The sequence below is a fragment of the Astatotilapia calliptera genome, chromosome 13 (assembly GCF_900246225.1).
Source record: "Astatotilapia calliptera chromosome 13, fAstCal1.2, whole genome shotgun sequence".
In the NCBI taxonomy this organism is placed as follows: domain Eukaryota; kingdom Metazoa; phylum Chordata; class Actinopteri; order Cichliformes; family Cichlidae; genus Astatotilapia; species Astatotilapia calliptera.
This window is the reverse complement of record NC_039314.1, coordinates 24,081,280-24,094,921: the sequence shown is the minus strand read 5'-3', so window position 1 is coordinate 24,094,921 and position 13,642 is coordinate 24,081,280. Positions and strand designations below refer to the sequence as shown.

At 41.5% G+C, this 13,642-nt stretch overlaps 1 protein-coding gene across 4 annotated transcripts in view; it reads left to right on the top strand.

Moving 5' to 3' along the window:
- The window catches only part of ehbp1 (EH domain binding protein 1), a 163,738-nt gene that overhangs the window by 75,539 nt on the left and 74,557 nt on the right, over positions 1–13,642 (top strand). For all 4 annotated transcript variants that reach the window (XM_026190107.1, XM_026190108.1, XM_026190110.1 and 1 more), the window contains 2 exons: positions 10,544–10,722; positions 11,853–11,901. In XM_026190107.1, the coding sequence (XP_026045892.1) occupies positions 10,544–10,722; positions 11,853–11,901 (228 nt within the window). The remainder of the gene's footprint in view (positions 1–10,543; positions 10,723–11,852; positions 11,902–13,642) is intronic.

The following is a 13,642-nucleotide window of genomic DNA, read 5'->3' as shown; positions in this document are numbered from 1 at the left end:
CACGGGATGAGATCTTGCGTGGAGCCCCAGATCGAGGGAGATTATCAGTGGTCTTGTATGTCTTCCATTTTCTGATGATTGCTCCCACAGTTGATTTTTTTCACACCAAGCTGCTTGCCTATTGTAGATTCACTCTTCCCAGTCTGGTGCAGGTCTACAGTACTTTTCCTGGTGTCCTTCGAAAGCTCTTTGGTCTTGGCCATGGCGGCGTTTGGAGTCTGACTGTTTGAGGCTGTGGACAGGTGTCTTTTATACAGATGATGAGTTCAAACAGGTGCCATTCATACAGGTAACGAGTGGGGGACAAAAGCTTCTTACAGAGGACGTTACAGGTCTGTGAGAGCCAGAGATTTTCCTTGTTTGAGGTGACCAAATACTTATTTTCCACCCGAATTTACGAATAGATTCTTTACAAATCCTACCATGTGAATTCATGGATTTTTTTTTCACATTCTGTCTCTCACAGTTGAAGTGTACCTCTGGTGCAAATTACTGACCTCTGTCATCATTTTAAGTGGGGGAACTTGCACAATCGGTGGCTGACTAAATACTTTTTTGCCCCACTGTATGTTTGCATCAATTAAATGAGATCCAGTGGTGGTGAACAGTTCGAGCCATGTTTGAGGCACAGTTTTAATCCTGAAGTCTCACAGGGCACCAGGCATTTACACGTTTAATCATTTCAAGTAGACAAACAAAAATATTAATATTACACACCCTTCCCATTTCAGTTTTACTCACTGGTAGCCATGAAGTGACAAGTGTGTGTGTTTGTTGTGTGTATTAACGTGCTGTCTTGTGTGTGTTGTGAGGGATATATTTTGATCCAGTTACTGTAATGCGGCTATCATTTTTCCACCTCTTCCTCTGTTGGGTGCATGTCGAGTTCACAAGTTAAGCACTGCGAAGAGCTCACTCTCTTCAATACCCGCGCCGACTGGTGTAAAAGGGCCTTCCGCAAAGCGCCGCTTGTAATCTGCCTTTGGTAAGTCCTCCTTAGTTTTATCTGCCAAGGATTACCTCACAAGCTGCAAGCAGGAGAGAACGAGGGAGACGCAGAGCAAGAGAGAGAGAAATGAAAAGCAAGTCAAACAGAAAACGATGAAGATGGAACAAAATGAAAACAAATCGCTGTGTAATCTCTGAAAGAAGGAGACCTGCTTTTGAGTTGAAGGGAAGTTTCCCTCGCCACTCATTTAGAGAAGGAATTGACTAATCCCTCCATGATTGATGTCTGCTATGAGAGGCTCTATGGCAGACTAATAGGGCTTATGAGGATGACCAGAAAGTCCTTTGTGTGTGTGTGCGTGTGTGTGTGCATGTGTGTGCGTATGTGTGCACGTGTAGGAACCAAACCTTTTTGTCTTGTGTGTCCTTCTATCCAGTGGCCGTAGAGGCCAGGGGTTTGAATGACATAGCAGCCGAAGAAGGGGTAACTTTATCTTAATCTGGTCTTAATCTGCCCTGGTGCTCCAGGTGTGTGTGGGCCTAAACCTTGAAGGATCCTGGGTTTTGGGGTGAGGTTTAAGGGGACTTCATCTGAGGAGATAGAAGTCCATGCACTTGAAAACTCCTTGGACCTCCAGAGGGTCTGAGACCCCCCGCACATTCCTGAAAACCGCACTCACTTAGTGAAGCTGAACCTTCTTCCCGTCATCTTTAAGTGGCCCTTCCTACATTTTAATTGAATTAAACCAACCGTTCTCCTTAATTTAAAAAAGACCTTGGAAGTATCTTATGAATTAGTCAGTGATTTCTCTTTCAAATTGTGCGGGTGTGTTCAAGTGTGTGTACATGCACACACGTGCACTCTTGTGTCTGTGTTTGAGGAAAAGAGAGTGAGTGTAGAAATGATAAGGCTTTAATTGCCTCTTCCTAAAGCCCTCCAGCCCCCCTCTTTCGGCCTATTATAGTATGCAGGTGTGTGCTTTTATGTGCTATAGGAAATACTAAGTGGCATTTCCAGTGCTCAACTCTCACATCACCTGGTGGCATCCTTCTCAGTTTGTATTTGAGCTTTCACAGACCTCCTTTGACCTAAGCAGGAGTTGATGCATAAATCCAGTCCTGCAGGTACAGTTTGGACCCTTTGAAATGTTCGTTCGGTCTTTTTGTGTAAAGACCCCCCATGTTATGAGAGTTAGTAGAAAGTTGCAGTTAGTTATGGCTGAAATGTTCCTCATATACAGAGATTTGAACTCCTTTATGGTCTCAATCATCATCTGTGATCAGCCCAGCCATGAACCTCACTCTAACCCTATCCTAGCAAAATAGGGTTTGTTTGTTTATTTAATGGTTTTCCCAATTCTTGATAAACTATTTACTTGACACTATAAATTATGACTGTAACAGTTATAGTCCGTATTTCATGTTTAAAAAAACAAAGTCAGAGAGGCCAAAAGGAATGACTGCTTACTCTTCAAATTAGTTGCTGCATAAATGTCTGTCCATTAATTGGTCGATTGTGGGATTGATTACTGACATTCAGAAGAATAAAGCTGCTCAGAATCTCCATGTCTACTGAACAGTGTCATGTTAAGCTGCGATCTAATAATTAGCATTTCAACATATAAACTATTAAATGCTAAAAATGAGAAATTGCTGAAGGTGGAGCCATCAGGGGCCTATAGAGATTAAAGTCAGGTGTTCAAGCACCACCCAGATGTATTATTGCCTTTTAGTCACTTAAATGTTCTATTCTTTCTCCAAACTTTTTCTCTTTCCGGATGCTCCTGTCAGTCCTCCTCCACCACACCCATCCTCCTTTTCTCTCTGTGTTGATGCATGTGTATTCTGATCAGGAGTCAAAGGGGTGACTTTGTAATTATGTTCATTTTAATTGGCTCTGCTATCACCCCTCTCATCACTCTGGAGCCCACGCTGCGCTGGACAATGGCAGTCTGTAGTGTCGGGGTTAAGCAACCGCTGTGTTAACACCCCCCCCCCCAAATAAAAGAAAAAACACGCACACTCCTCATGTGTATGTATGTATACACACACACACACACACACACACACACACACACACACACACACACACACACAAAAACTGCCTCTTTACCTGCAGAACATAATTCCTAAAGTGGCCTCCTTAATGAGTTTTCCCTGCCCTGGCTTAGATTAATTGATAAATGGTGGTTTTATCAGCCCAGCTCATCTCTGAATCCATTGCACCACTAATTTGTTTGTTGAAGATGTCAGTTAAAGGAGATTAATACGGTATAGATTTATAAAAACAACATCCACCTTCTTTTCCTCTCTCTGTTCTTTCTCCCAAACCTTGTTACTTATCTGAGAAGGTGGAGGAAGAGCATAAGATTTAGATGGATGTTAAGGTGCAGTTTTAATGTTGGTCACGAAGAAATCCTGCTGGAAAAAAATGGACTTTAGATTTAAAATCTAATTTTGATCTCAGACGGGTTTTTTAGCTCTGAAAATGTGTCTTTTGTTTGTAAGAAGTTAGAAGGTGAAGGTACTTTGAGGGCCCGTGACTCAGAAAATGTCTTCTGATTTATAAAAAAGTGTGTGTGTGTGTGTGTGTGTGTGTGTGTGTGTGTGTGTGTGTGTGTGTGTGTGTCAGCTGAATGTGATGGGGTCAGGTGGCAGGATAAAAAACCCAGTTACAAATAAACAGACAAACACTGTTTGAACAGATTTATCGAATGGTTTGAATATTGAAGTGCAGCAGAGCCACAAGGACACGCCAATAATGCCAAACTGCATTAAAAAAAATTCAATTAAAATCTATGTGCAAACTTACCTTTGCCTATTTTTTCTAATTTGATCAACTCCAAGAGGGTAACAGCAGGAAAGTAGTTGTAGGTAGTCTTTGCTATAACGCTGTTCTGTGACTTCCTGCCTTCCAGAGCTGCTTCACCTGTGTTTTTCACAGGTCCTCATAGACTTGCAGTCTCTTAAGTTTGTCTCCTTCACTGCTCAACCAAGTGCACAGTTGAAATGGCAGTTAAAACAGACTAATGCACTATAGATTTATAAAAGCAGCTTCCCATTTTCTCCTCTTTCTCACAAACCTTATTTATCTGAGGGAGATTAGGAGGCAATTAGAACATTAGATGTGGGCGGACTTTGAATTTGTGCAAATCTGGATTTTAAAATGTACGTTTATTTCCTGGCAAAGGCATGTCTTGGCCATACGTACCCATATACAGGGCAACCATATACACTGATTTTGAGCGGTGTTTGAAGTGGCAACTGTGAGGTTTCAGTTTGAGCTAGTGACAGTGTAATTTTATGAAATGGTGATTGAGGAGAAGGAAATGGCTCACTGGAATGGCTCAGGAGGAGTCTGAAGTATCCTCTGTTAGATCAGTGTAACTTATGAGAGGAAGCAGATGGAGAAGGACTCAAAGAAATGGAGTGTAGGACATTTTTACCATCAGTGATGTTGTCTTGGTTTGTCCCCACTGCAGACAGCATCCTCACCGCACGTACTCGATCTCAAACCTACCCACCCTGCATGCCTTTTCCCCACAGCCAAAGCTAATTTGCAGAGGCGTGAGTGTGGGTAATGCTACTGCCGTTTCCATGACAAGCTAAAGCCAGCGCTTACACCGCATTATGCCCCTGTGTTACATGTTAGGCGAGTAAGCGGGCGGGTGGGCACACTGCAAGCTGGCACTGTCCCTCCCTCCATTTTATTTTCCTTTTTTTTTTTTTTTTCCCCAGTGAATGGTTTTATTTCAATTTCAAAGGCTTGTCCTCTCCTGTATGCTTTTTTTTTTAAAGACAGCTTTGCATGGTTATGCCTGTGGAGCAAAATAGGCCTTGGAAGCGATACGGTCCTGGAAAAGGAAACCGCTTTTCCAGATTTTTGCATTTTACATCTCTGTAGCCAACTGCCGAAAGGCCCTCTGTCTTGGCCTGCAAGTGATGGAAAGCGTGAATCACCAGCAACCTCCCCCCCATCGCCATCATGATGAGTTTATTTACATATTTCTTTACTTGGTGACAGTACACAAAGCCACAGTGCAAAGATTTGTTAAATAGCTATGAAAACTTACTGAAGCAATTTCAGTGTGTCATAGATGGGCTGCCCTTCTGTTTCCACCTGTTCGTAAAATAAAGCCCAACTTAACTAAACAGCGTCTGAGCTCTCGTACTCATACCTCTCTTTGGAAGGAGGCCCCCACCCCAGTCGATTACAAAGGTAATGTGACATACATTTCCTTTGTATGTTAATGTGTATTATTTTTTACGCTACATTCACTCTCCTCTCCTGTTCCACCCTTTTGCCCCCCATCCCCCCCAAACCCCTCCTTCTCCCCAATCTCCTTATTGCCCCATCCACTTCACATCTCCATTTACATAATTGAACTTTTGATTGGACTTTGCTCCCTCCCCTCCGCTCTCACGCAGGCAGCGTTTGAAATCCGAAGCATAATTTCATGGGTAAGATGACGCGAGGTGATCGTTCTCTCTCTCTCTCTCTTTTCCGCTCCGTGTTTTTCCTAATGTGAAGACGTTGGACTTGAAAAGCTCAGATTAAACAAATTGCTTGTTTTGATTGAAGGTGCAATTAAATAATTGAGCATGTGGTTATTTGGAGACGAGCCAATCAGATGAGGTTTTTCTGTAGCAGGATGGACAGGCCACTTAAGTGCACCAACCCTATCCTCTTAAATATGAGCAGGTATTAATTTTTTCCCCAAGTATGTGTATCTTGGATAAGAGGAGTGTGTTAGGCTACCATTTCTAAGATGTTGTTATCCATACAGTAAGTGTGTATGTCCCTGCTGTTTGCATGCATGTACAGTATGTGTGTCTTGTGTGTACTTTGCACTGCGTGTATATGTGTGTGCATGGACTTTCCTTTCCTTTTTTTTCTTTTTTTTGCCTTAGGCTCCTTGAGCGGATTACAAGTTTTAAAGAGTATGAGATTCAACACCTCCTCAAATCTGACACTCTGACACTGCTTTGAAGCCTCGAAAGTGAGATTGGAAAGACACGGAAGCTCTTTTCTCTCCACAGAGTCGTGGGTTTATGTCATTGGGTTGAGCCCAGTTAAGTTTCCATTGAAGCGTCATGCCCCAGAGTGAGAGACAAAGCTGCCACTTTAAAATGTTTGACTTGTGTCTTTTTTTTATGACTCAGAAAGGCTAGTTTGGTGGCCTCTGTGTGCTTTAGCCCCCATGTTTAATGCCACGTGACTTTGTTTACATTTGTTGATCTTTGTTTGGGTACAGTTTAGTAGACTTTCTTTCAGATTTTTACCCTTGACTCTGCAATTCTCCACACTGTTAGTGGGGCAAAAGGTATAAGACTTGGCTACAATAAGCAATTAAAAGTTGCTTTATTAACTAAACTAATGACTGGAATCAAAATCTTACCATCCACTCATCCACCTATGATTATCTGAAGTTTACTCCCAGTGGCATCAAACTATTTAGGGTGTTCTAGATGTCTTCTCCCCTTTCACCATGACTATCCAGTTGAGACTGGAAGTTACCATTGACCACTTCACAGGTCGTCTTACAGTCATTAAATAAGTAAGTTGAATTCCCTCACTTGGGACAGCCACTTTCCCCCAACCAAGAGGAAACAATCCACCTTTTTCTGGCAGAGAACCTCCGCCTTGGAGCTGCTGACTTTTATCCCAATAGTTTCACTACAAACCGCCACAGTGTGTGCTGACGATCACGCTCCAAATGTAACGTATTTCTACAGCTAAAGACTGTTTTTGAGTCTTACAGATGTAAATTGTTGCTGTTCTTTTACAAAACTTCTTTTTTGCATTTCCATTATAAATGGTAGATTTGATCAGTGTGTAAAAACTGAAATATATTTTATTTTCAGACTGTCCATCTGTTTTGTAAATAAGAAATTAATTTCATTAATGTTTCCTGGAAACCTTTTAAGGAGGTAGGGTAAGATGCGTCTTTTCAACTTATGGTTTCAGCTTATCTCGAGTAGCTCAGTTGAACATTTTCTTTACTTTTGAATAAAGTGGAGAATTTGTGTCTTTATTTATTTAATAAAGTGGCTTTACCCGTGCTTCCCACTTGATCGAAAGCATTTGTAATATTGTCTTGCCTATCTAGAGTAAATTAAATAGTTGCTCATGGTCCACATCTACAGTAAAGACAACAACCTCACTCTAGAATTGTTCTGTAGCTCCACATTATCCTGTGAGAGCTTATTAATTATCTCTGTCATTGTTGAGCAGCATCACCGTTATGTCAGATCTCACATCACCCTCCCAAAATCACATCTGTGAAACCCAAAATCCTCCTCCTGACTCCAGTACCAACAGGAAGCTGGATGCTTCCATTCCCAGGTTTCCTCCTATCTTTCATTCAGGCATTGTAGTGAGCTTAACCCCCCTCCTTTCTCTCTAACATCCTTTTCCCTTCCTCCATTTTTTTTGCTTTCTTTGCCCCGTCAGATGTATGTTGTTGACACTGAGGCATCAGGAAATAATGGAATCTCTTGTCAGTGGCTTGTATTTTCTGCCCAGGCTGTTATGGCTGTGTATAATAGTAGCAGAGGAGGAGGAAGAGGGGAGGTTATGTGCCACTGATAGTAATGAAGGTTGCCTTTTCATTTTTTAATATGGAATGTTTGTGGGCCAAGGCAATGCGCTCCGCTAATCCTACCCTCGAGCCGAGCTAGCTACATGACTGTGTCAGTGTAACACACACACACACAAACACACACACACAGTGACATTCACACAGACTGATAAAAGACAAACACACACACATGCACTCGCTCCTTTAGGCAAGACAGCAAACTGTTTGATAAGTCAGGGTGCATTTCTGCTCCTCATGAAAATTGCACTCCTGTGTTTGTGTCTTAAGGAAATGCAGCCAGTCCTGTAACGGACGATATGGTATTTGTTCAATATTTGATGGATATGAAAGCTCGAGTGGTGCGATGCATTTGTAAAACCTTTATCGGAAAAGGTGGTAATGAAACAGTCTGAGGAAAACTACACCCGCTTTAGGTTGTGATGACTGTAGGGTCGCTGCAAGGGGTTTGTCGGAAATGAAGAAAACATTTGGTTAATCTGTGCTTTTAAAATGGCTTGCCAATTTCCAGTAACGCACCTCCAAATACTTTTAATTGAAGTCAGAAGTATGTATAAGTGATTATTTGTGTGTATTTGTGGCAAGGTGAATGAGCCTTAAAGACACTTTCCCTTAAACTTAATATTTATTTCCACTGGCTGTGTTACACAGGTGTGTGTGTGTGTGTGTGTGTGTGTGTGTGTGTGTGTGTGTCTGTGTGTGTCTGTGTGTGTGTGTGTGTGTGTGTGTGTGTGTGTGTGTGTGTGTTTTCTGCCGGCTAGGGTACAGGGTCTGCGGCACTGGAGTGTGCTGTGTGTCTAATTGCTTTAATAGCACCTGGTCTCTAATCCCAGGTAATTAGAGCGCTCAAATTAGACAGCTACTTTCAACCGTCACTTGAAAAAGCAGAAGGGGAAGGCCTGGAGGAAGACCACTCCACACTGAAACTCTAAAAACACACACACATTGTAATGGCACACACAAATGGCGGCAAAGGAAGAACACGACTGGAGTTTGAGTCTTTGGAATGATCAGTGCTCACGGTTAGAAACAAACAAAACAAAATAACCACTATCCACATGCTGTAATTTTAAAAATAAGATAATCCTTATCTTTTTGCCGCATGATTTTATGACTTCTTATCTTGTTTTTTTGCTTCCTTTTTCCCCCCTTTCCATTTGTTTGAGAAGCACTGAGGTTTTGTCAAGATCTCCTAAAACGTGTCTGACGGAGCTGTGGGTAAAGGTTAAGGCCCTCTTTTTAAAGATGAGCCGGAAATGTCAAGAGCCTGCCCCTCAGGCTCTCGCTACAGTCTCCCTGTACCAAGACTGCCATCGGGCCCTGATTGACTCTCTCACTCACACACACACACACACACACACACACACACACACACACACACACACACACACACACACAGGTACAAAGGTTAGGAGCTGCTATTAGAGATGGCCTCCAGTCTCTTTCATCTGCTTTGGAGCTTGTGGCTTCTTGGTAGACTCCAGGCACATGGTCATAGTTTAAAATGCAACAATGGATGAGTAACAGACTTCCTTGTGCTTATAGGCTAAATGGCTTATTTTTTCACTTTTGACCTTGTAAACTAAATATATTTAATATTAAAACATTTGTGAACAGATAGGGCAAGGCCTGACGGCATTATCAAGCCTTTTTTTCAGTTTATAATGTAAAAATAACACAAAACCATCTAAAATTGACAAATGTTCTGATGAGGAATTAGTCAGCACGCTGGAAATTCTATCTCCTTAAAATTCAAATCTCCTCAGTCTTGGCTCCCATCCCTCGACTTTATTTCTTCATAATGCAGTAGCCAAAAGCAGCCAAGAGAGGGGGTTGGTTGGCCACCACAAGCCTTGTTAGGGGAGTGAGGTTCACACAGTGAGAACTGTCTTGAGCTGCAGCTCTCAACTGTGGGTCTTAAAACTGGGTTAACTAGTTACTGAGGTACATCACCTCATGTGCAACTAACTTCTTTCCTTCACTGGCCTCTGCCGAGGCTTGAGTAAAGGTGAAGTTTAAACATCACCTGGTAATGTTTGGATGTCACAGCTCTCATTTAAGTGAGTAATGTTAAAAAAATGTGTGCAGATAAAACAGACTATGTTGTAAACTTTCTCAAACATATTGCATAATATAATTCATGATGTCTGTGTTATTTGTCATATGTTAACTGCATTTTTTTTTTTTTTTTTTTTTTTTTTTTGCACAAAAGACTGATATACGCTTGCATTTGGAACACATTTCATTCTTTTTGATCATTGGCCTCTAATGTATTTAATCAAATCTCTATGACATTTTTGCCGTTCCTCTCCAAAATGATCTGAGAGAATTATCCCTTATCAGTCCCTCCATAACCAGATTAGTGAACAGCCAGCTGAATAATCAGAATAGCACGGGCGTCAGGCAAAGACCACTGTCTCCACACCACTGAGGATTTGTGGGATTTGGAGTCTAGGACAGGAAAGGCTCCTAATGGTGAGAGCTTTTTCAACCCAGATAAGACTTCAAAGGCGGAGCTAATTAATAAGATGTTTACATTATTCACGGTCATACACTGCATTCTGAATGACCCTTCATTACGGCACGAGTCTGTGTGTGTGCACGTTCATTCGTGTGCAAGCTCTGTCATTCTGTCCCGGTGTCGTGCTAATTGGATGGGTAGTAGTTTTTAAGTGAAACATTTTTATTCAGTAATAAATAAGGAAAAGGGGGTTGTTTTGGAGTGAAGGGAAGGAGAGCTGCATAAATATATACTCTGGAAATTAATTGACAAAGTACAAGGGTAAAGTATTAATGTGTGGTGTCATTTGTGCTTTAAATATAGTGATCCCAAATGACAGCTGTAATTAAATCATGTATATCTGAATGTTGCACCAATCCCCTCATGTTTTTTTTTTTAAATTTATTTTAAAAACATGACATTTAAGGAGTCTCCCTCTTTCTTCTTTCTCCCCCATCATTACCCCTTTAACCCTGCCACCACCTCCTGCCTGCAGCCCAGCCCAGTCCCAAGCCCCATTCTGGGAGGAAAACCCAATGCCAGCCAGTCCCTGCTGGCCTGGTGCCGCGAGGTCACGAAGAACTACCGTGGGGTGAAGATCACCAACTTCACCACGTCCTGGAGGAACGGGCTGGCCTTCTGCGCTCTGCTGCACCATTTCAGACCCGATTTGATGTATGAACCACAAACGCACAGATCACATTAAATTCACACTCATTCTGAACTTAATAACTAACTCAAGTTAGGTCATATGTTCTAGTTATACCTAATGTTATACCTAATCTTTTTTCATAACTTGTAGGGGTGCAACGTTACTCCCAGACTACTCTTTCCCCCTTTTGGGGAAAAAAAATCCCCAATGTAGAAAAGACGACATTAAAGCCCATTTGTCATATGTATTTTCAGTTAAAAATTGACTTCTGCATAGACATAGGTTTCCCACTGAGGTCTAAATCATCAGTCAAGCATCAGACCTATAAGATAGAAATATATAATTTCTTTTAGCTCGTATCCTCCTTTAGCATCTACTTTTTATCTATGTGTGGTTTCTAATGAAAACTGGAACCAGACAGATGCAATGAGGAACGATAAAGTAAATGTTGCAGACTGTATAACAAAGAAAATTGTTGAAAGAAACTGAGCAGAAAATAGGGAAAGTTGAGTAAGTTGCCGAAACTGACATTAACTATATCCAAATCAAGCTGCTTCAAAGACTCCACCGTTAGCTGATGGTGTGTTTGTATCGTGATTTCGGTCTCGGTTTCAGAATTCTTACACCCCTAATCCCTCGCTATTATATTTGCACAGTTAACCTGTAGTGTGCCCGTGTTTGATTAATGTGATTCATTCATACAAACACTCAATCTGTCATTTCCACAGTCAAAAACTGTTGTATGTTTGCTTCCGACACTAATCGTGTTGTTCTTGTGTGTGCGATTATAATTCTTTGAAGTATATTGTGTGTGTGTGTGTGTGTGTGTGTGTGTGTGAGACACTCAAAAGAACATTATATGGAAAACCTGCAGTCCCATCAAGCAGGCACACATGAAGATAATTTTGTGTACACGTGTGTGTGTTTGTGCTTGTGTGCCTTTCCTCTCCGGTGTGTTATTTTTACATATTTTCCACTCTATTAGTTCTGTTGATTGCACTGCTATGAAATTGCATGTTACAGTTCTAATACCATTACATGTGACGCATATTTAAACACACCTTTTTCTCCGCTATGTCTCTCTGTCTACCATTTTTTTTTCTCTCTCTTTCTCTGCTCACCTCCTCTCCAACCCTCCCCACTGTTCTTTCAGAGACTACAAGTCGCTCAATCCTCAGGATATTAAAGAAAACAACAAAAAGGTAAGAGGCAGCCACCGCTGGGCCCTTCACACCACTTAGCTCCCTCCCATCCACATCTCCATTTGGCCTTATTTAGAGATCTGCCATTAATCCATGGATATTGTGTTTATGTGGTTTGAACGGGATTGGTAGACACACATAGGAAGACAGTCAAATGCATGTGCACACACAAATGACAGTTTTCATAAGATGTTCCCCCCCTGCTGTGTGTGTGTGTGTGACTTAGTCACCTGGCAGAGATGAGAAAGTGTGTTCAGCTCAGCAGCATGCTGGGAGCTTACTAAACTACTTTAGCAACTTGTGTGTTTTTAATAAGAGAACATTTGTCTTGTGTTGCTTAGAGCAGTGGCTTTAAATGGTATAAACAGGGATTTGGTGTCAGCCATACATTTTTGTTTTCAGTGGTTCAAAATTAATGGGACAAACTAACAATTACATGTAAAGACTTTTTAAAATACTTGGATGAAAAAAAAAAAACAATGTCTGCCTGAAATGTAAAACCGGGGTGTAGCACTATGGACATCAGCGAATGTTGTGTTTACTCCCTCGAGTTGCTCCCCCAGATCTTTACTGCAGCTGCCTGTAGGTACGTGTTTGTGGGTATTTCTGCATTCAGGTTTTTACTTAATAATCGAAAAGCAATCGAAAAGCATGCTCTCTTGGGTTTTAAATCAGATGACTGAGTCAGTTATTGAAGACTATCCCATTTCTATCCCATTGCTTTTGCAGTATGCTTTGAGTTATTATCCATTTGCGTGGTGAAGCGCTACCTGGTCAGTTTTGCAGCATTTGGCTGAATCTGAGCAGTGAGCATAGCTCTGTACACTTCACTGTTAGTTTTTCTTTAGTTTAGTCTGCTGTGGTCTTTCAGGCCTTTTGTTGATGCTGAGCTGGTCGGTGCATTCAATCTTTTTAATAATGCAAACGATTTTTGATTTGTCCACTTGTAAAGTTTTTGCTGTCTGTCTGAGGGTTATTTGGGTTTTACAGGCTAATGGTTGCTCACTTACAATAATATATCTTAGGATCTCATATTGACAATTAAATAAAAGTTACAGTGAAAACCTTCACAATTCAAATTCAGCACTTTGAATCAACAGCCTGCTTCATTTGTCTTCAAATAACAAGTGAGCAGGTCTCACCTGGCCATGAAATTGTCATCGTCAATGTCAATTATCCCATTAATTTTGAACCTCTGAATATGGGGGATTGTGTATAAATATGGTTGTCACTCTTAAACAGTTGTAAATTTATGTATATTATAAAACTCCCTGAATTAAAGCTCAAAGTCGCACTTTAATCCCATCTTGATTGTCTGATTTCCATCCCATGTTATTTTGTACAGAAGCAAAACTGCAAAATGTATGTGTGAAAAGAAGAGTTTCATTCCTCTCCTCTTCTAACAAATTTTGACCCACACATAAAGCAGATGTACACACCTATTTTTCATTGTTGCCCTATGTCTTCATGTCTGCACATTGACTGTTAAAGGTTTCCTTCCACACAGATCTACATTTTTTTTGCCCGCTGGCTCTTCGCCTCCACATTTACTTCTTCGCACACTGCTGTATTTTTCCCGCACTTACTACACACACGCTGCACGCACCTGTATTCACACGGCACACCAGCGGTCCCCTTTTCGGCCCCGAGGGCTACACGGAACGATATGCGTCGGGTTCCTGCAGCTTGATTTCCTCTTCTCATACACTCTCTGGCTGAGCGATAACCTCTGGTGGCCCTG